Raw genomic sequence first — 21,956 nt, 5'->3', positions numbered from 1 at the left:
TAAAATTCACAATCATTATTAGCATATGGCACACCTGACAGTCCCATTTAATTCATTACAATTTTTAATGATAGCTGACAATGCTACTTTCAAAATCTTCGATAAGTCAGCACATCCTGGTCTGGGTGTGCGCCTGTGTTAGGTGAGACTGTAAGTGCAGGAGACAGGGTTCACTTGTAATATGCCTGAAAGAAAACCAGGCTAGTGCTAGATGTGATCAGGCCACTTTCTGGACACTGCACAGCATCTGATGGGGGCGCAATTGCCTATCATAAATGTGTGCAAATGTTAATATTAAAAGTTAATATTAACCAGGTTCTGCTTTTTAAATGATTGCTCCATACTGATATCTTGTTTGTCCTTTCTAAATGAGCAGTCAGGAGCATGTTGACAGAATTGTGTGATGTTGATCATGATTACAGCCACTCTGAGTCATTCACAGACACAGAGATAGATAAGATATACGAGAGAGGGAGCTGGTGAAAATTAATTCATTTTCACAACATTTATAGCACTGCCAAATTAATGAATACACAGACACGGAGCTGCACAGCAGCTTTCTGAAGTGTGTTCACAGTGCTGTGACCTGCTGTCCATGTGAGATTTTTGTCACTTCAGGAGGAATAAGAAAAACCCTTTAAGTACTTTGAGTGACAGTGTTCAGGTTTTTTGAGTCACCACACACACTCAAATATGGTTACTGATAACCTGCATGCTCCTGGAGCTACAGTTATGGACCTTTGTCCTGTCTGTACAGGGCTTTTCACACTGCAATTAGCCCTGTGCTAAGAGAGCTTTCACACTACCACAATCTGAAGTGGGCAAACCCTGACTTTAGCCTTGGGTTTACTGGCCCCGCTCCGGAGCAGGATTAGCCCTGGGTTTCAGGGGTTTATACCCAGAAAACTGAACACAAAACACTAGGCTAAAAGGTTCTAGTTTAAAAAAACCCAAAAGTAAACAGTAGTACTCAAACAAAATTCCTGAATGTAAACATTATTTGTGCGCTCTAATGGGCACTTAACCCAGGGTTATTAGAAGTATAGTGTGAATTGTTTAGCCCTAGATTTAGGATTAATCCTGGGTTAATAAAGTGTGAGAAAAAGGGCTAAATTATCACAAGGTCAACTCTTATTCTGGGGCTAACAATAGCCCTGTGCTAAGATTGTGCAGTGTGAGCCCATGTGATTCTGTGATGTGGGACATATTAACATGAATTTCTGTTATACATAAATGTTTGGTGTCTGTAGCAGTGCTGCTGCGCTGCCCTACTGTTAAAAGTGATTGCATGGTCATGCGCAGGAAGTGAACAAATATAGATTTCAGACAAGTGGGTGTAACCAGTAAATGTTTGGGGGGTTAAGCACAACACTTTCAAATACTGTGTACAACTCTGGGTGATATGGCCTTAAAACAATATCACAGTATTTTTTGGCAAGTATTATAATAAACAGAACAGTCTGTTGACTTTGGAAATTATATCAAATTGACTGAAATAACCAGGAATAACCAAGCCAGGAATAGACAACACTTATGTCATATCACCACATAATGATATAGAATGATTCTATATGTCACATATTAATCCTCAGGTGAAACAAGGAAAGGCATAGATGCATACCTGTACTCTTTGCACCAGTAGCACAGCCTGTGAGTCATTCTGGTCGGCCTCTAATATGAGATCAGTCAGTTTGTGGATGATGACGTCCAGCGGACCCTGCTCCTCCAGAGGCTGGCTCAGGTCCAGCTAAGCAGAGAAGGACAGCCATGGTCAAAGGGTAAGTTGCAAAAAAAAGTCCACCCAACAGTCAAGTATTCATTTATTGCCTTGAGAAAATGGTTTACTTCAGCAATGACAGAAAAGAAAAGCTGCAGAACACTGCCTTTTATCTCTTACTTCATTTATAAATTGCAGTGATACATCACTGTGATAAAGGTACAAATGTTCAATAATAATGATATGAAAAATAATAAAGTACTATTCGTCCGTAATGCCATGTACAGACTGGTACTTGTATTACAAGGATTATATTATTTGTTTGATTAATTTAAAAATGTGTATGTGTTACAATAAGATTACAGAAAAGATAACACAACCAGTCGAGGCGGATTGCCACCTGACATTGAGTCCAGTTCTGCTCAGAGGTTTCTGTCTGTAAATAATCAATCAAGGAGTGTGGTCTAGACTTACTCAATTTGGAAAGTGTCATGAGATGACTGTTGTTTTGAATTGGTGCTCTACAAATTAAGATTACTTGATGATTACAGTAAAGCCAACAAGACACGACTAGTTTGTTCAAGTCTCAAGTCAGAACTTGCCAAATTTCTCTTGGCCTCCTTGACTGCTCTCAAAGTACAGCTGCCTGCAGTTGGTTAACAGAGTCATATCAATTCCATATTTTACACAGGAGACAAAAAAGAAAAAGGAAAGAGCAAGAGTGATGGCACCAATGCCCTTCTTAAAAGTCGAGAGATTTACAACTGGAAGCAATCGAATCAGATGCACACACAAAAAACCTCGGAAACGCACTCTTTATTGGGAACAACTGAAAGAGAGAGAGAGAAAAAAAAATCTGTCAATGATTGTTTTTTGAACATGATGGATGGATGAGTCCTTGTAAGAAAGAGACCACTGATTTTGGATTACCGGTATGTTTTTTTTAAAGTTGCAAATCAGGATAAGGGCTGATCCTAAATCATCTCCCTTATTTATTTACAGCTGTTAATAAATTATTATTATTATTATTATTATTATTATTATTATTATTATTATTATTATTATTATTATTATTATTTATTTATTTATTTATTTATTTATTTTTACAAATAAGGGTGCAGTCCACATTGTGTTTGTTTTGAATTATACCAGCTAGATTTTTTCTTGGCATCATGTATTTTACTATCAGTTACAAACTGTCTCCCTCTGGCCAGACCTCTAGTCTGACAGCTTCTAAGAAAACACCAAATTGGCATTTGTTTAAAGTTTAACCCAGCCGAAAAACTGCCTGCACTAGCCAAGTAGTTCACAAGTAGTCAAAGCATCTTTCCAAGTGTGATAAGACTTATGTGGGTCAGAGCTTGCACACAAGTTAATGTAGCAACATTACAAGAGATAAGAGGAGAGGATGCTCAACTTTAACAACGTTGAGTCATCTATGGATGAAAATGCTGACCGCAATTCAAAGGCCCTTTATTCTGGCTGACTGTGTCCAGTTTGTTGTGACACAGGAGGTCGATGTTTGTGTGCGAGAGACATGAAGAAACCCAAGGATGGAGTGCTGCTGTTGTCTAATGCTGTTGTACACTAATTCATTAGAGAATCAGCAAATAGGGTTCAACCGATCATTACAGACAAAGGCCAATTCAGCAAACACCTGTGCAAATAAGCAAAAGCCAGTCAGGACCTCATTGTCCTTTGTTCACTGTCCAGACAGTAAGCAAGCTGAGAGTGAACACACCTTAGCCACACTGGTTTGAATCAATGCAAGAACTGTAAAACCGTCCCAAGTTTCTGTTGGATCAGGGTAAGCCAACATTTCCTGGTTAATGATTGTGAGAGGAGTGACGGATAGATAACTAATTGGGGTAGCCTTGGTCCTGCCCTGTAAAGTCAATTGCGCAGGGTGGTAAATCTGTTAAATATGAAATGATTTATATACCATGTTCTTTACATTGCAGCCATCAGGAAGAACAAAATGTCCCTGTGTTGACAGAGCTATGTTCTTTGTACTCATCAGAGTCCTGCATGAAACATATGGACTTTTCTATGTTAGGCACAGGCATAGACTACACTACACATCATACAGTACGGGCACACTGTGACAAAGAACACTCACAGAAATGCTAACACACCCTGCAGGGTTCAAGTCAAGCTGTGTTCTCTATAGAGCTCATTATGCTACATCAACACGGCATGACTTTCTATGCCCATCTGAACGCTGCTGGGTCTCATTCTACTGCATGCTCCATTCCTCCAGCCTGTAGAAACACGCCCGCCAGCTCAAAAGTAACATACCAACAAGAGCTGCAAAAATGAACACAGGGCAATGAGGCTGATAGCATCCAGCAAGTTTGGTGGCTTTCTACTATATCTGTACTAATGCGGCTAAGGGAGAGCTGAGGTTAGCTGTGGGTTATATGGGCTATCACAGACAGCATATGTCATTTTGTATGATTGAAATATCGATATCTATGGGGACGTCATACATTTTCTGAAACTGTTAATGCAAAAACTAACCACAGTCTGTTTTATGTTAATCCAAAAATCTCAATGTATTTCACCACATTACTGGAGAAAAAAATATAAAATTCAACGCTCCAATAAAACAGCCCCGGGCAGCTTTTCTGAAAATTGCCTAATACAAAAGAGATGTTGAAGTGATAGATACCATGGTATTAACAGTATGCAAAAACCTCTCGTTTATATCATCTGATATATGTCATCATTCACTCACATAAAACTCCAACATCTGACAAGTACCTTTCTGCCAAAATGTTACTGAATTAGCAGCAGGCACTACTGTGGAGAACTGTGGACTGATACACAACATCGTCCCCTCTGGACATAATAACAGGCTTATTTTATCTTATGATTCCCTGCTGGAATCAGATATTAAGCTACTCCACAACCAGTTTCTGGAGGTCTTATGTGACACCCAAGTCAAACATTGACAATGATTCATCAGAATCACCTGTGTGACTATTTAAACTGGAAAGGTGAGCCCTTGGTTTAACAACAAACTGCAGTGGATTCAGTGACTCATTGTCTCAACAGTCCAGCCGGTTTATCAGAAAATGTGTGGTACACTTAGTGGTGTGATCTTTCAGCAGATGCATAAAAAGCATAAACATGATGCCATTACCTTAATTTCACAGTGTTGGTAAGTCATCACTCATGAACTGTGTTGTCACCTACTTATAGGTCTATAACAGTATTTGCTTTGAGCAGCAGTGGTGACAGGACTCATTAGTGGCGTGAGGTACAGCGTGCTGGTATAAACTGAAACCGTCGCACTCGTTTTCTGTCTAGCTAGCAGAGTCGGTGTGGCAGGGCCGGGTGGAGGGGAATTTGTCTGTAGTCCAGTGAGGCATGGCTTATAATCTCTTGCTTACACAACACCGAGGACCCATCCACAGCCTGGCCCCTCCACAAAAACAGGACTCTATATTGTGGGGGGTCAACATCCACTGGCAAAGACACATCGCAGAGGATGAGGCTCTCCTCTCCCTGTGCGTAGACAGAATGACCCCGCTTTAGATCTCATCCAAAAACCCAGCGGTACAGTCACTGATGTTGTGCTAAATGCTAAAAGCAGAAATGTCAGCTGACGTCTTTGTGAGTCCCTCTGGGACTGAATGCTAGCAGTGGGCTACAGTGGTGATGGACAGCACAGAAAACAGGCTGGATCCTAGAGGGAGAGGTTGGGTCAGGGGCAACATATTTTCAGCTTTGATGTTGCTTCACATTGGGCCAAAGCTACACCCCAGGGAAATGCAAGAACAGTGATTTAAAGCAAATATCAGGGACAGAGCTCATATGTTGGCCCCAGTTTTCAATATAGTAGTGTGCAAGCATGGTGATCACAAACTGTATGAACAATTTTTTGAGGCAGTTATTTGTCTACGAGCCCGGTGAGGTTCAGCCTCGGAGCTGCTTCATCCTTTAGATGTCTCTTTCTAGTTGCTCTCAGCTGGATCTAATCTCACCTGGCTCTTGCTTTGTTGTGAGGCTAGCCCAGAGAGACTGCGTGCCGAGCGCAGACAGACGTGATGAATGATTTATTTTGTATGCTGTGCATCAGTTGACACCCTAGTGTAAGAGAGACATATGGCTGTCGGCCACACCTCACATGAAGTACAAGACTAAACATGAGATGGGATCAGCGTGATGGTTCTGAACCTACATCTTCAAAAACCATATGGAGGGTCAAACTGGGAGCTAATTAGCCTAATGGCTGTCTCCTCAGCATCCCTGGAGTCACCACTGCTGACTAGGTTGTGCAGCATAAGACTTTGAGGAAAGTGCCTTTCAGCTTTTATAGATACATAATACATACTTTGTTGAGTATGATATTAGGTTAACCACTGATAAATGTGGGTGACTAAAGTGTATCAGCAGGCAGCTTAGAAGCATTTCAGAAGACAATTCTGGATATGCAGATAAATCATGAGAGATGGAAAGAACTACATTAGACGGAAAAAGACTGAGGATGGCTAATGAAATTTAGAGAGATACAGAAGTGTGTGTGTGTGTGTGTGTGTGGTGTCCCTCTCAGTCAAGCTGATGAATATCTCATTGATCGTCATCACCCCCCTGATCTCAAGACTCATAAAAAACAACCCCTCTTCAATAAGACAACTGTCTTATCAAATAAAAGGACGTGAAAAAAAACAACTTAATGCATCTTTGTTGAAGCTTAGTGCAGAGTCTTAATTTTCAGCTTCATCTTCATCCAATTTCACTATACACTAATTGCAAAATAATAGCCAAATAATGATCAGCTTTCTTTTGATTATAGTATACTGGCATACCATCTGATGACAATCTTTTTGTTTGTCATCTTCCACAAATTCAATATGTAGGTGAGACACAGTCACATGCCGGAAATGAACTTTAAGTTTTAAGCACTTACCATATAATAAAACAGTAACTCAATAACTTTGCCTGGACAGCCCACTCAAACGATGGCCATTTGCTGTGATGGGTTCGCTCTCTAAGAGTGAATATTGGCTTCCTCAAGGCTGAGCCTGGTGAGTTAATCTCATCAGCTCTGTGATACAGACAGGCTAATGTATGGAGCAAAGAGAGGATGGCTCTCATGAGCAACGGGCTAAGGGGTCAGTATTGATGAGCTGGTGCTAGATCGCTTGGAGGTTTGAAAGTGAAGATAAAGTGGGGGGGGAGAAGAGCTGAGGTGAGAGTGATAATGTGTTGATTAAAAAAAAAAAAAAAAGAACTGTAGTGGAAAGATGCTAGAGGCTAAACAAGCACATAAAATGAACCGTATGTTCTTTTCCAGTTCTCTCAGTCCAGATGGGTATACATGTACATGATGGTTTTCCCACACTGTGGAAAGTGGAAATATAAAATGAATTCCCAGGGGCTGCCTGATTTAGCAAAGATCTGTTCACACAGGGCGACATCATAACCATTGCTAACTCTCTGGAGGATCCAACCTCATGTGGCAAATACCATAAATTACTGGGTGGCAGTGTGAAATCTAGATGTCATTTAAACTAGTAGATTGTAAAGCTGCAACCGACAACTGTTTTCATTATCAGTTAATTTGCTGATTGTTTTGTGGATCAATCAATTATTATCATTTGGTTTAAAAACGGACAAAAAAAGTAAAAAAGATTCCAACACATTATCCCGAAAAACTCAGACATTTCCAGACTGCTTTTATTTACAAACAAAAACCCACAGAAATTGAGCTTTGTATCAAATAAGAGAAAGGAAAGCATTTGAAAAGCTAAAAACAGGAAGTGTTTTGCATTCTGATTACAGGCTTGATTGATAAACAAAAGAGCTGCTGATTAATTTTGTGGTGAACCAATGTTTCAGCTCTAGTACACTATTCTTCCAACAAATCTGTGGTTTCAACACAAAACGAAAACTGAATCAGCTTATAATCACGGTGTAAACATCAGGAAGATTGGTTTATTTAGCCAGAGAAGGCCTAGGATTAATCTATCCTTGGATATCCAAGGTTCAGTTGTTATCCTGAGGATCAGCTAGTCTGTAAGACTAAAGAGACAAGGTTAGGTGATTAATTTGGCTGTAACAGATAAATCTGCAGCTACGTTTGGTTGCAGTGTTCAGAATCCACCAGTGCAATAGGAGAAGACAGCTTTGTACACAGACTTGTATAACAAGGCCAGAGTATTACAATGGCTACCATTTTCTTCACTTGTGATGCAACCATGACAGCACAGGCACTAACTGGCATTGGGTGCATCTCAGGCCATCGAGTCACCGGTGTGAATTAAAAAAAACGAACAAAAAAAAAAACCCTCTGGGTGGCCAAGTAAACTCTTAATTTGTAGTGACGGGACAGCTAAAAATAAGACTTTATGCTGATTTGTAGCATGAAAAAAACTCAGCTGACAACAGGTAATTCTAGAAAAAGAGAAATGGGGAAGGCCACGGGGGCATTCATGTCCCTGGGTACTCCAAGCTGAGGGTCTGTGAGGATCTGTGGTCTCCCAGGAGGGGCTGAATGCACAGTGGGAAATAAAGCCCCTGCTTACTTTGGGACTATTCCCAGGACAAGGCTCTTTCTGGGTGTTCTGATATCGTCAGCACATTGAGAGGAAAAAAATAACCTCAAAGTGGGGGAGAAAAAAAGAGACCCCCCCCCCCAAGAAGACAAGAGACAGCACTAAAAAGAAAAGGGCAGAAAAGGCAGGATGATTTCCTCCTCAATCGCAGAAGCACTTTAAATGACAAGCACTTCTGAGCACAGAGCTCTGAGGACTTAGTGACAATTGTTACTGTGCTGCTGTACGTGCTGTGTTTACTTACACAAAGGTAGTGTGCTGTGCAATATCCATTAACAGCAGCAGGATTTACTTCCCTGGGGACTTTATTTAACTGAACACAGTTACATTCTTTACTTGAGCTTAGTAATCACTCATTTTGTCACGTCAACCTTGCATAGAATACTTTGAACTGACTCCAATTAGTGATCTTGAGTGAGTGAGCCTCTCACATATACTGTATTAGAGAAAATACTGTTCTTGCTGTGGGTGACTGGTGTCAAATTTTTCTTCTCTCTCTTTTTTTTAAACCACTGCCCAAACTAAATTCCTCTGATGTACAACAGAGTTTACAGAGTTGAGGCCAGGTGTTGAAATGTCGTGCCGGAATGAGTTACATCACAGCCTGACAATGAACATGGCCTGGTCTGGTGGACTGCAATTCAAAATGCTAACGGAATGAAAATTGCAAGAATGTGAAGCAACTACATCAGGTATGTAGGAGGAACACACACACACAGTAGTTTACAGCTCGGTTTCAACTCTATCTAAAGGCATACATGTGTGACTTCTAGGTAAAACAATGAATTACACTGCTCAGTTTTAAAACTTCAAGAAAAATGTTGTCTGCTTACCTGAACAACTTCTATTCCTCTTTTCCTGAAAAAGAAGACAAAATCAAGAGTCATCAATTCTATCAAATACAAACTGAAACAGGTCAGTTAAAAATAGGCTGCCATGTATCAAAAGTACCTCAAGGCTATAAGATTTAAGATGTCATGTAAATGTATGTCAAGTACCATAGATGAGGATGTCTGTGCTTTCCTAGTTTTTAAAAATGTCATACTTAGGCTTGAAGACAAAGATTGGTCTGTATCATACAGGTGTGCCTTGAGCTGGTCACAATAAGGTCACTCTAAAATGTTAAGTTTCTTCTTGAAAAAATACATTTATGAGGCACTGAACTAAAGACTTTGCATGACTAGGTCTGACCAGTGTCTGTTACTACCATTTGCCTCATGCAGTGCGACACTTCTCCTTTGCACAGAGTTGATCAGGTTGTTGATTGTGGTCATCTTGAATACTGAATCACTCCTCTTAAACTGCTGTGCAAACTGACTGGATGTTGGCAGGAATTGGAACATGCAGTCATAAACACCCATCCAGAGCATCTCGAACATGGTTCAACTTGGTGATTAGACTTGGCTGGTGTATATGAAGGCCTGAAGGCCAGTATATGCAAGAACTGGGAGGTTTTTTTTGAGCTTCCAGGAACTGTGTAAAGATTCTTGCAACATGTGCAACATCATGCTGCAACATGAAGTGATGGCTGTAGATGAATGCCATGACAACGGGTCAAAGGATCTGTGAGGTATGTTTGTGCATTCAAATTGCAATCAATAAAATGCATCTGTCCCCATTGTCCAGGGCTAATGCCTAACCATGCTATAACTGCTTGCCCACGCAACACAATGCAGTGCCCGGTACACTGTAAATCCATATTAATCTCTGGAAAGAACACTTTTCCAAAGTGCCAGACACCATCAAAAGGTGAACATTTGCCCACTCACAATGGCTACGCCAAAGAACTGCGGTCAGGACAAGACCCTGGTGAGGATGACAAGTGTATTGATGAGCTCCCCTGAGACACTTTCGGACAGTTTCAGTCAAAATGTTTTAGTTTTACAAACCAGCTGTTGCACAAGCTGTCAGGGTGGCCAGTCTCAGACGATCTCACTGGTGAATAAGCCAGATGTGGAGGTCTTGGGCTGACGTGTTTACATGTCGTCTGGCCATTTGCATGTACTGCCTAATTCTTGAAAATGACATTTGAGATGGCTGATGGTAGTTAAACGAACATTCAATTCACAGGGAACATCTACTGTGAACATTTGTGTAGTCAACATAACAATTGCACGCTCGCTTAAAACTTCCAACATCTGTGGCATTTTAAGTGGCCTTTATCATCACCAGTCCAAAGCACACCTGTGTAGTAAAAATTGCTGTTTAATCAGCATGTTGATATGCCACACCTGTCAGATGGAGGGATTATCTTGGCAAAGAGAAGTGCTCTCAAACATGGATTTAACTATGTGAAAAGAATCAGAGGGAAATAGGCCTTTTGTGTGCACAGAAAACGTCTTTTATTTCCACTCATGAAAATGTTGGTCAGTGCAGGTTATGTAAAACATGTCTTTGCATCAGTTGCCCTCACTGGAGTTCTTGTCTTTAAAATGTGTAGGTCCCCATTACTCTCCAGGTAAATAATTGGAAATAATTCTTCTCCGTAAGAATTAAACAGAAACAGAAAGATGTCTTCAAATTTTTGACTAAATAGTAAAAGTAATAAACACAAGCTACTGATACATGAGCCTATTTGAGCCTTGATGTGAAAAATAAATGAACAATGAACATGAATTATTCAGCAAATTTGTTGACTGGACAGCAAAGTGGGGCCATCGTGACCAGAAATACAAGAATCACAGAGCTGGAGAATATTCTACTTTTCAGAATCAGCACAGAAATACTAGTCTTCAAATGAAAAAAAAAAAAAAAAAAGGTTGCTTAGCAACCAGCGGACCGCTACAGGAGTGGAGCTGTTGTTAGAGGTGATGATCATAACATAGCACATCACTAAATCATACACACGAGGAACCTCAACAGATCTCTTCTTATTTCAACAACTTACCATGCATTCTCTGCTTCTCTTATTTAAAACACAAGTTTTCAGGATATCTGTGAAAGGTGTAGAGGATAAACCTCACATGTTTAAACTTATCTAAACTTAGATAGACTTATGATTTATATAAGTCCAAATCCCACCAGTGGGAGAGAAACAAGTGCTCAAACAAGAGTTGCACATTTCTGGAAGATCTGGCTTGTCCAGTGTTCTGCCTCACTCAGTGCCACAAATAAGCCAAAGAGATTCAGCAGAAAATTGAAAGCAAAACGTAATTGATCAAAACAACACATCTTCTCGTTTCTAGAGAATTTACAATGATGACAAAACCAGTTTAGCACTACTACCGGCTCAGCCGATCCCACCCAGTTGTTTTTGAGGTTACAGCCCCATGGTAACAGCCGCGCAGCCATTCACTGCTTCACAACAATGTGGATATTTAATACTGCAGCTGGCGTGTTTCATGTGGTGTGAATGGAGCCTTTAGTTTCGTCCCATCTCAGATATGGAGATCGTCTGCTGCTCTCCTATATTGTTACACAGCCAGCAGAATAAATGAGATGGAGAAAACCCGCCAGAGAAGCAGGCCAGGGTCAGAACTTTTTTAAAAGGCTTGACATGCAAGAACATGGAGGTGTAATTGAAAACAAGCCTTTTTGAGACACACAGTATCATATATCCATAAACTCTAACCCTAAAGATTGGTATTTATGGGACACCATGTGTGACTGCTGCACTGCATGACAGTATGTGATTATAAAGTTTACATGTGGGTGTATTTGAGAGTGTGTTAACTTGTAGGCTGAGCAAAATGAAAGCAGGGAGGTGAACATTTGTTTTAGCAGTGGCTGAAGAAGAACATGAAAAACTATGATTATTACTTTGAATTAAAATACACTTACGGATAATGCTGAGCAGAGACAGATGAAGTTGCCAACAAGGGGAAAAGTTTTACTTGTTTGGGCTTAAAAAGAACAATACCTTCTTCACTCTTCCTGTTTTTGCAGTTAATTGTATCACCTGGGTGAAAGTCTACATAGAAGCACACAGTGGGTGCAGCTCAATGTAATCTCATCAGCCCTGTTGTCCTAGAGCGCAGCGGCCTTGCCTTGACAGGGTGAAGAGACAATATTTTCATATCAACCAGTGACACTCAGGCTGACTGTTTTCAAGGGCATGGCATTTTTCTTAATCAGGCATATGCAAGTCAGAAAATTGCTGTGCAAGCTTATGGGACGCCAACACAAACCCGAGTGGCTCTGACCAGCAGGAAACCCTTAAGTCCAGCTGCACGAGACAGGGCCGACTCCACACTGAGGGACTCACAATGTCAGCTGCATGCCACATGATAAGTGGAGGAAAACCTGGTCAGTCACGATTAGAGTAGGATTCTATTAAGGGTAATCATCAGTTTTCTTTCATAACGCAGCACAAAAAGTAGAAAAACAGCATACATCTATCGTCGCTAAGGACAGGTGTGAGCTCTGAGTTTCAGAGTCGTTCGGGCCACTTGTGGGTCGTTGACTTAACCGGCCTTCATGTAGGTTGTAAGGGCTAGGTGAGCGCAGGTGTGACTGGTTGTTAAGCCATCTGGGGAGAGAACTCAGAACTGCATTGTAGTTTGGTGATAAATAATGTTGTAGACAACTCCCCTGCAGTTAGTTAGAACTGAAGAAGCCTCTTGGATGACAGGTGAAAAAATATCTTTAAGAAACTGAAACAAGTCAAGCTGCCTATGATACATAATTGAATAGCTGAGAACTTTCATCAACATTTCCTTGGTAAATAAAATTGACTGCCGGTAAGGCAATTCTGGCAACGGTGTACAAATATCTGACACAACCTTGGAAAGTTGTGCCTCCTAGAAAGCCAAAATGGCATTTTGTCACAGGATACCTCGGTTCATTTTTTGCCTTCCTCTCTAAGATGACTCTTGCTTTATAACATAGTATATGATAAAGGGAAATATGTCAGGAAAAGGAGAACCAGAAAAAGTTTCAGTGACTGACTGGGGAAATGCGAATGATAAACATAATACACCCACAGTCAACTTTGTTGCACTTTTCCATTTAAATGTGCTGGTCTTTGTTGTTGTATAAAGGCCATCAATGTGATTTGATCTTCTTGATCTTCTCTAAATAACACCACTTCTTAATACTTCATATTAAAACAGCTCTTACTTCACTTCAGAGGGGAGAAGTGGGTAGGCAGAATGCAGGGAGGGAGGGGTGGTTACCAGGAGGTTTATGAAGAGATTAAAAATGTTTTGTGGATTACAGTGGTAATCTGTACTGGCTCAACCAGTTTGCTTTATGAGGCAACAACCCTCTTTAACAAGGTGAAAATAGCTTCAAATCAAATGCCTGCAATCTGACAACACATCTGCCCTGTATATCAGGTGTGTTGTCAGTGTGCATTCAAATACTTTCTCCATCCTCTCTTACTATGTTTTAAGGATCACAGAGGCCCTCATACAGCAGAGGCAGCTAAGCAACGCTGAAACAAGACTTGAGAGGGCCATAATTTAGAGTTCCCCAATCCTGTTTTCCATATAGCAGCTATTGTAAATCAGTGAGAGAGAGTTCACATGTCTGCTTTGAAAAAAATCCATGCCCTACTTTATAACACCTTATATAACATTTTGCTTGGCTGGAGATAGATTAGCCACAACAAGATAACATACATGCACATAGCTGCCCCTCTCATGGCTGGAAAATCAGAACCAACTCTTGCCACAGTAGGAACACACCCTTGAACAAATGCAATGTTATGACTATGCATTTGGACAGACATATCAGAAATGCAACATCTCAAAACTAGAGTCAACAAGCCAAGACTGGTCTATTCGATATCACACTGCTTAAATTCAACAGAGGATGCTGTAACGATCAGAGGCTAAATTTGTGTGTTAACAACAAAGCAGAGATGAATCATTTTCAATCTACACAAGCATGCCGTCATTCTTCTGAATTAACATAACGATGGCACCTCTATTTCCAGCTGTTAAGCTGCTTTTCCTGTTATACATGCACCTAATTCAAACAGTCCCGCCTGCACACAGCACCTCACGACATGTCTCCACAAGCACAACTGATTCGAGACATGTCAAACAAAACAATAAAATCCCTTAACTGACTTTTGCTAGTTAAACTTTCCTTTGGGGCATGCACATGTACCATTTCAAAAATAGCAGAGTGTCATTAATAGCAGATAGAGAAGCAGAGCACGCGCCTTATCAGCTGTGCTTATAGTAAAAACCTCAACCCCTTGACAGACGTGAGCAGAGATCACTGATACTGTGTCAAAGTTTGAAAGAGAAAGTTAAAATCAAGCGTGCAATGGGGCTGTTCACTGTAAGAGGAGACGAGATGTTAATCAGTCCCTTTCGTCAGAGTCATTAAGAGGCGATGCAGTGTCAGCACACCTAATTCACTGCGACATCAATGTTTAATGATGTGAATGTACTGCTTGTCACACTGTTTTTGTTAGTTGCTCTGAAACAACCTGACACACAGTTACCTGCACAAATCAGCAAAGGCCTGAAAATTCAGCTTCTTCATCTTCTTCTCGCTGAGCCAGTAGCCGACTCTCCGGCCTTTCAGGAAGGTCTGCATTTTCCACGGTGTTCCTGGTCCTTCACCCGAGGCAAACGCTGTGACTGAAAGGCTCAACCTGGACCGGAGAAAACAGGAAACGACCGTATAGCATAAGTCATAAACACAACAGCCCACATTTGAGGGTAACACTCAAGTTCACGACTCAGTTTGTGACCAGACAGCCAGGAGTCGCGCTTTCAACTAGTCTTCCTCGCTGTGCTGAACGTCCTCATGGTCCAAATTAAACAGTTTCCAAACGTAATACATCAGCGAATGCGCTTCAGCATCAGCGAAACTCACACACTGACCCCCTGTAGCTAACCTCGACTGCTAACATTAGCTGGCTAGCTGTGTAGTGACAACCTGCACAGCTAACCGATGGCATGCAATTAGGAAGCGTTAGCTAGCATGCTATTAGGGCTGACCTACGATGAATGACTGAACAGATTCAAAGGACTTACACATATCAAATGGGCTGACTCGGGACAACTAGGTAGTTAGCTTAAAGATGAAGCAACTGACTTAAGTGCGCCAACGAGGGGAGGCTGTGGTGAGCTAGCATTAACTAACCTGGCAATTTTAGCACAGTTCCCCTCCTGAATTTGTGTCCTCGTCAGAAACTAGCTCGGGTAGTTTCCCATTCTCGGTCCGTCCAGTGGAGAAGGAGAACAAGTTTTCGGACAAGGTGACAGGTGACAGGCACAGCTGGAGTCACGCTGAGATGTTCCTGGTGTTTTCTCCCTCAGTCTCTGGGCTGAACTGACTGCACACACCCAGGATCCAGGAGACTGATGCTGCCTTCACGAGCCGCTGGGAAAGTAGCACTCCCATTCCCCTTCGACTGTCGAATCACAGTCTTTCCTGATTTCACGTGCTGTTCGTGCTTTCATTATCGATTAACTTGCAGATTGTTTTGTCGAGGGGCTTGATTAATGAGGTTGCCTAGTGAAGGTCACCGACGACCATTGCACCTTCTCAGATGGCTTGGTGTTTGGTCAATGGTCCCAAACCCAAGTTTTTAACAATGATATACAGCAATGATATCAATGATACAAAAAACAATATGCAATAATACTTACACTGGTAAGACTGGAGCGACCAAATATGAGTCATTTTTGCTGAAAAATGACCCAAACAATGAACCATTTATGAAAATGTTCAGCAATGTTTTAATATATATTTTATATAGTTTGTTGACTAAAGGATTAACTGACTAGTCGTTTCAACTCTACATAGTAAATAACAACTTTATACGTATATATTGCACTATATGGGAATGGTAGTGCTTGTGAACAGTATAAACACAAAATAGGCTCACATGTAGGATTACTTTGACCCTTTTGTGACCTAGAACGTTTAGCTTTGGGCTGGTCATGATGCCTCGACAATATTTCCGACAGCCCGTAAAGGCAGCCGGGATGCGGTCAGGGAAGTTCAGCCTGTTCTCGCTCGCACCGCCTCGCCTGTCTGTCAATTCACACCTCATGCGAAAAGATTCAGGCAAGTTGGAGACAATACGTGTATCGGCGAGCTGGTCTGTATACAAACCAACAGCAGTTTGCATCATGAACTGATCATCTATTTATAGGCTCGTTGCAGCTTGCATAATGAGAGCACCCTCGTGCCGTCGTCTACTGTCTTCAGGGCAGCAACGAGCGCATATTTTCGAAGGGGGCGACCCCAACAGAGAAACACGTCACAGTGGCGCCATCCATTGGAGAACCGTCGCAACATACAGCCAAAACATCAGGTTATCCAAGTAACCACATTATAATACATACGTCATTATATTTTAATAATCCATAGGTCCTGGTTTCATGACTGAGGGAAGTCATCATGCCCCTCTCGGAGCTGTAGGCTCAAATAGATAGATCATGTATGTATGTATGTATATATGTGAATGAGATTATGCCACCTGTAAACTGCAAACCATATTAGTGAGACTGGCCACCATAACCTGAGTCTGTTGACACGATTAATACACACACACACACCAAATCCAGTTCGTTATTTTGCATTCATGTAGGTTGAGAGAAACAGCTTTAAATGATATACTTCCTGCTTGAACTAAAAATGTCTTTTTTTTTCTTTTTTTAAATCGATTGTTGTCGAAGATTTGAGACCCTGACCCTGCACAGGTCTTGAGCAGAAGATGCCTTATCCACTTTGGTACCACTTCACTTCATAAAGTGTTTATATACCGTAATAAATAGCTTTGTTAATTGTTCATAAATGTACTTATCTACTCTAAATCAACTAAAACCCTTTACAACAATTTAACTCGAATGTTCAGGTTTTAAAAAATCCCTTTGACTGGTGTTCATCATTTTCTGTTTTGTGCAAATAATTTTATAAATATTGGCAATTCATTATTAAGTGCTTGATAAGTCGTTAGTTAACGGGTTTTGGCGCTTGAAATGGTCACATGATCACATCAGGATCTACCAATCAGTGATTACCTGATTGATCAGCCATTAGTAACAACGTTTGAACAAAGGCACGTTATTTGATAGCAAAATAATTAACAAGTCACCCACACTGATACGATAAACAAAACAAATAAATGAAACAATTGACCGTAATAATATTGTTAAATTGGTGAGACGGTGTCTTGCGTCACTTCCTCCACGTGGTCTGGGGCCAAACTCCCGCCCGGAACAGTCATTTGTCAACACTGTTGTCCTGCCGCTGCTCTCACCGGTGTGCGTGTGTGTGTGTGTGTGTGTCTTTGTGTCCTCCTTCACTCTCCGTTATCGCCTCAAATGGCAGCAATTAGATACACGGACGCAGACGTTGAGGATATCAACGACGAGGAGCTCGAGAAGGCTCTGTGCGTGCTGGCGGGAAGCGACCCAGAAAACTGCTCTTATTCCCGGGTAAGAGGAAAAGCTTCCTGCACCGCAGCCCTGACTGCACCCATCGCCCTATATCCTGCCTGCTGTCGCCTCATCTGAATACCAGTTGTGCAGTTCTTCTTCTTCTTCTTCTTTTTTTTTTTAAGATGAGGTGTTGTGTGTCCATTGCTTCTGTTTGTGTTGCTGGCATGTTGTGATTTTCTTCCTAAGGGTTTGTAGTTCCTTTGGGCCATTCAAGACTGATGTTGAAATCCTTTTGTGTGCAGGTCCCTTTGTTGATCAGACTAAAATAACTACTGTTTCAAAGCACATTTCATTAATAATCTATTTTCTGCAGTGTATTTATACCTCCTGTGCTTTATGGTCACAGGGCTATGTGAAGAGACAGGCTGTGTTTGCCTGCAACACCTGCACTCCCAGTGCTGCAGAGCCTGCAGGGGTTTGTCTGGCCTGTGCCAATAAATGTCATGATGGACACGACATCTTTGAGCTGTACACCAAAAGGTAATTTGTTCTAGTGTTTTGTGTGTTGACAGTAGAGACATTTTTTTTTTCTTTGTCATCCTCTCTATACTCGTCCCTCATCCTATTTTCTTTTAATGCCGCAGGAATTTTCGCTGCGATTGTGGAAATAGCAAGTTTGGGGGATTCACTTGCCAGCTGGCTCCTGTGAGTCCTCCGGTTTTGATACTATTTCTGTCCATAGCTGTGTTTCTGCTATTTGTGTTCTGACCTGTATCTCTTGCACTCGCAGGCCAAAGATGAGCAAAACGCCAGAAATCACTACGGCCACAACTTCAACGGCTGCTACTGCACGTGTGACCGGCCGTATCCAGACACAGACGACCAGGTAGACCTTTGACCTCATCTCACGTGATTTGAGTGAGATCTGCTGTTTATGGTAGTCCATGGTTATTACACAAATTGGCTATTTTTTTTTTATCACCCGATAGACCAACGATGAGATGATCCAGTGTGTCGTCTGTGAGGATTGGTTCCACAATAGGGTAAGTTAAGTCATGTTATCTAAATGAGAGGATTTCTGAGCGCTTGTTTGTATGTTAGTTTATGTTTGATCTCATTGTGTATTCCTTTTGTTTGCCTTCGACAGCATCTGGGCTGCACCGTAGCGGATCCCGAGGAGCTGCAGGAGATGGTCTGTGAGGGCTGCATGAACAAGGCTCCTTTCTTGTGGACGTACGCGGCGCACTTCGCAGGTAGCTCATTTTACAATACAAAAATGTCTCAAGCTTGCCTGCATTTAACAGTCACATCCAGAGAATCACTTTGTTTTATTTTGACTTTGCCCTTTAGCACCACCTGTGATCAGCGTCAGCCATCCCGAGGACGAAGATGTCGAAGTCGATGTGGAGGAAGGAGCAGAGAAGGACGGTGACTCTGAGCCCAGTCAGAGCAGGGAGGAGGAACCGACCACCAGCACCGAGCACACAAAGCAGGAGGTGGGAAAGGGTTCTTATAAGACTTTTGTTTGCTGTATATAGAGTGAAAACAGATAGCGGGGCGTTAAAGCAAAGCACAAACCTACTGAACCCAAATCTTAGTCTGTTTCCCTGTCCTATAGGATTGATGGCTGGTAGAAATGATGGCTGCCCATTGTCAGTGTAATAAAGTGTCCATAAAAATGGGCTCAGTTACATTTGACAATTGTCGTTTGCTGTCATGAGGCGTCCGTGTTTGTTTTCCTTTCTGGAACTTGCACAATATGTTGGACATTTCAGGAAAATCCAAGTTTCCCAGTCGCGGTTGCAACTTGAATGTGGAAATGATGGTAAATTGAAAGCCTGTAATTACAATAACCCCTCTATGATATGAAGCAGCAGCATCATCATCATACACCACAAGCTCTGCACTAAAACATATGTGTCAGGCATTGGAGGAAGCCAAGGACTGACACTGTTTTCCTGTACATGTTGTAGTCTGTTTCATAGCCTTAGAATAGCGTACTGTACATATTGGGTGCTGGTTCAGATTTATTCATACTTGACAGCAGAACCAACAGCGGTCACTTTCAGCTGCAGGTACTGATGAAGAGCAAAGCATTAGTTCTCATTTGCAAGTTAATATTTCTTTTTGCAAGCTCAAAAAGTGTCCCTGATGTAAATGACGCCTATGGAGGAAGAATAGGTTTAGATCTCCTCTTTTCAATTCATAGAGTTAGTTGGGGCTGCACAGTATGATAAAAGAAAAACCCAAACATATTGCTATTGTTTCCACAGATATACGATTGCGATATGATTAACCATTAGTAGGAATGATCATTTTTGCATCACAGTTTTTTTTTCACTGAAAAACTGTTAAAATCATGATAATGTAAAGATTGATTGAGAATTTCATCTGTATCCATGTTGAAGGATGTTTTTCTACTTGTGGTGCGGGCTTCTGACAAACCCTCCACACTCTGTAATAGAGGGATTTGAGAGGAAAGGGCCATTCGTAGTCTGTGTTTGTCTTCACTGGGCATGGTGCACATTTCCTTCATGGCAGCTGGTGTTACTTGTTGCCACAAGATGGGGCTGGAGGGTAAAGAGCAGATTATAGAGCAGGCTCTAGCTCCTGTTATCGTGCTTTCCCCTCCTCTGGGTAATTAGGGGAGAAATGACCCATGAGGCTCCGCTTCCCCTGCTCTGTAGACGGCTTTGGCCAGGCTTCACAGGACAGCTTACTGTAAACTGGTGATTTTCATCGCCCAATCATCTCATCGTGTCAGTCGCCCTGAGACTTCCCCGGATGAGTCTGCGGTGCTGAGATGTTTTACAGGAGCCCATTTGTTATCACCTACTCTTCCTGCCAGTTGGACAGCATAGCTCACGCCATCATGTTTTTGCTATTTGTGTGTTAGGAAGCGGAAAACAGGAGTCCCCCTTGCAAACGGACCCATGGTGAGATGACGGGCAGCACCGCGAAGGCCACGACCAAAGTGGTGACGTGCAGGCTGAAGGAGCTGCAGGTCCAGGGGCCGGAGAGGCTGAGACAGGGAGCCGTTTTCTGGCCTTACAGCTGGCGCTCCGAGCTCTGCACCTGCACAAGCTGCAAGGTAGTCCACAAACACTAGCTCTCAGATGATTATGTCGGCCCCAGGAAGCTTCTTTGCAGGTGCTGGCTTAACACATGATCCTGGTGCATGTAACCGTGTAATGAGGGCTTCCTCTTCTAATGAATGTGTGTCACAGAAAGCCTATGTGGCTGCAGAGGTGCAGTTTCTCATGGATCAGTCTGACACCGTCCTGGCCTACGAGAACAAAGGCATGGAGGAGCCGTTTGGGCAGCACCCGCTGATGGCGCTGACGAGCTCGATGGACCGTGTACGGCAGCTGGAGGTCATTTACGGTGAGCACGGGGGAGGGCGGAAGAAGAAGACGCGGGGTCAATTTTCCTCCAAGCATGTAATCATGTAGAGTGAGATTTATGGGAGAGGCGATTGATTGAGACTAATTAATCATGTCTTCTTCCCTCAGGTTTCAACGAGCTGACAACTTCGATCAGTGCATTTCTAGAGCAGTGTGCTGCTGAAGGAAAGGTGAGAACTGGAGCGAAAATAAAGTCTTGATGGGTAGAATTAAACATTACAAGACATGAGGGTAAATACGAATCAATCAAATACCATTAGTGTTTACTTATCTACCCGAGGGCAATGTTGGTTTGATTTTACCTGATAAAAACGTGGATTTTTGCAGTCAAGAATCCTCATATTTGCTAAAAGACCTCAAACCTGAACTGTTCTTTCCCTGTGTGTACCAGACAGTCACAGTTGAAGCCGTACACAAGTTCTTCGAGGAGCTGCGGGCCAAGAAAAGACGCCGAACCAGTGCAGGATACCAGTGACAAGGAGGCCAAGCTGCTATCGTATGGTGCTTTGAATGTATGCAGAACTTAGGGACGACCCCTTTTTCCTTTGCTGAATAAAAGGGCTTCTCGCTGCAACCAATGTGATCCTAAAGCTTGAATAATTAGTGCAAAGAGTAGTGACTTGGGGTTATTGTTGTAAAGGGTTACTGCCGTGGGTTTCTGGTTTACCGTTTCATTCATATTGAATTATAATGATGCCTTAACTTTGAAGCTCCTAATTAAAGTTTACTTGAGACATTAATGGACAAAATACATTTTTTTTCAGCACTGTATTGCTTTAAAAAGATTAAACCGTCTTGACATGTAACAGTACTTCACGTGACCATGATGCTGCCATGTGTACGAGTTTATTACACCACCGTGTGTTTAAATTCTTTCTTCTTGTTTGTAAAAGTGTATTGAGGAAATGTTGCCGATTTATGTGAAGTCATGTTCCAAATAAAGTTCTCACATGTTTCTCGTGCACAGAAGAACCCCACT

General features: G+C 41.9%; 2 protein-coding genes across 3 annotated transcripts in view; one reads left to right on the top strand and one right to left on the bottom strand.

The window, feature by feature from the left end:
• The window catches only part of itpk1b (inositol-tetrakisphosphate 1-kinase b), a 29,774-nt gene extending 14,210 nt beyond the window's left edge, over window positions 1-15,564 (bottom strand). Inside the window, exons 1-4 of one of the 2 annotated variants that reach the window (XM_037071307.1) lie at window positions 15,325-15,564; window positions 14,678-14,830; window positions 9,114-9,138; window positions 1,622-1,747 (exon numbers count right to left, since the gene is read on the bottom strand). In XM_037071307.1, coding sequence (XP_036927202.1) covers window positions 1,622-1,747; window positions 9,114-9,138; window positions 14,678-14,772 — 246 coding nt within the window. In that variant the 5' untranslated portion in view covers window positions 14,773-14,830; window positions 15,325-15,564. The remainder of the gene's footprint in view (window positions 1-1,621; window positions 1,748-9,113; window positions 9,139-14,677; window positions 14,831-15,324) is intronic. The other variant, XM_037071308.1, reaches the window with a different exon arrangement.
• Window positions 15,565-17,381: 1,817 nt separating this feature from the next.
• Window positions 17,382-21,931, top strand: LOC119004421 (putative E3 ubiquitin-protein ligase UBR7). The gene is made up of 11 exons (XM_037071317.1): window positions 17,382-17,630; window positions 17,980-18,113; window positions 18,218-18,278; window positions 18,364-18,459; window positions 18,563-18,616; window positions 18,721-18,826; window positions 18,924-19,069; window positions 20,470-20,664; window positions 20,801-20,957; window positions 21,086-21,147; window positions 21,369-21,931. Exons 1-11 carry the CDS (start codon window positions 17,517-17,519, stop codon window positions 21,450-21,452), a joined length of 1,209 nt encoding a protein of 402 aa, XP_036927212.1. The 5' UTR covers window positions 17,382-17,516; the 3' UTR covers window positions 21,453-21,931.
• The last annotated feature ends 25 nt before the right edge of the window (window positions 21,932-21,956 follow it).

The sequence above is a fragment of the Acanthopagrus latus genome, chromosome 16 (assembly GCF_904848185.1).
Source record: "Acanthopagrus latus isolate v.2019 chromosome 16, fAcaLat1.1, whole genome shotgun sequence".
Classification (NCBI taxonomy): domain Eukaryota; kingdom Metazoa; phylum Chordata; class Actinopteri; order Spariformes; family Sparidae; genus Acanthopagrus; species Acanthopagrus latus.
The sequence above is the reverse complement of the archived record's forward strand: the minus strand, read 5'-3'. Positions and strand labels throughout refer to the sequence as shown.

What these genes read in the sequence shown, in the direction of transcription:
- LOC119004421 (XM_037071317.1), top strand. Translation starts at nt 17,517, where the DNA reads ATGGCAGCAATTAGATACACGGACGCAGACGTTGAGGATATCAACGAC. An exon ending in TCACTTGCCAGCTGGCTCCT is followed by an intron (nt 18,279 to 18,363) that starts GTGAGTCCTCCG and finishes TTGCACTCGCAG; the next exon opens with GCCAAAGATGAGCAAAACGC. An exon ending in GCAGCTGGAGGTCATTTACG is followed by an intron (nt 20,958 to 21,085) that starts GTGAGCACGGGG and finishes TTCTTCCCTCAG; the next exon opens with GTTTCAACGAGCTGACAACT.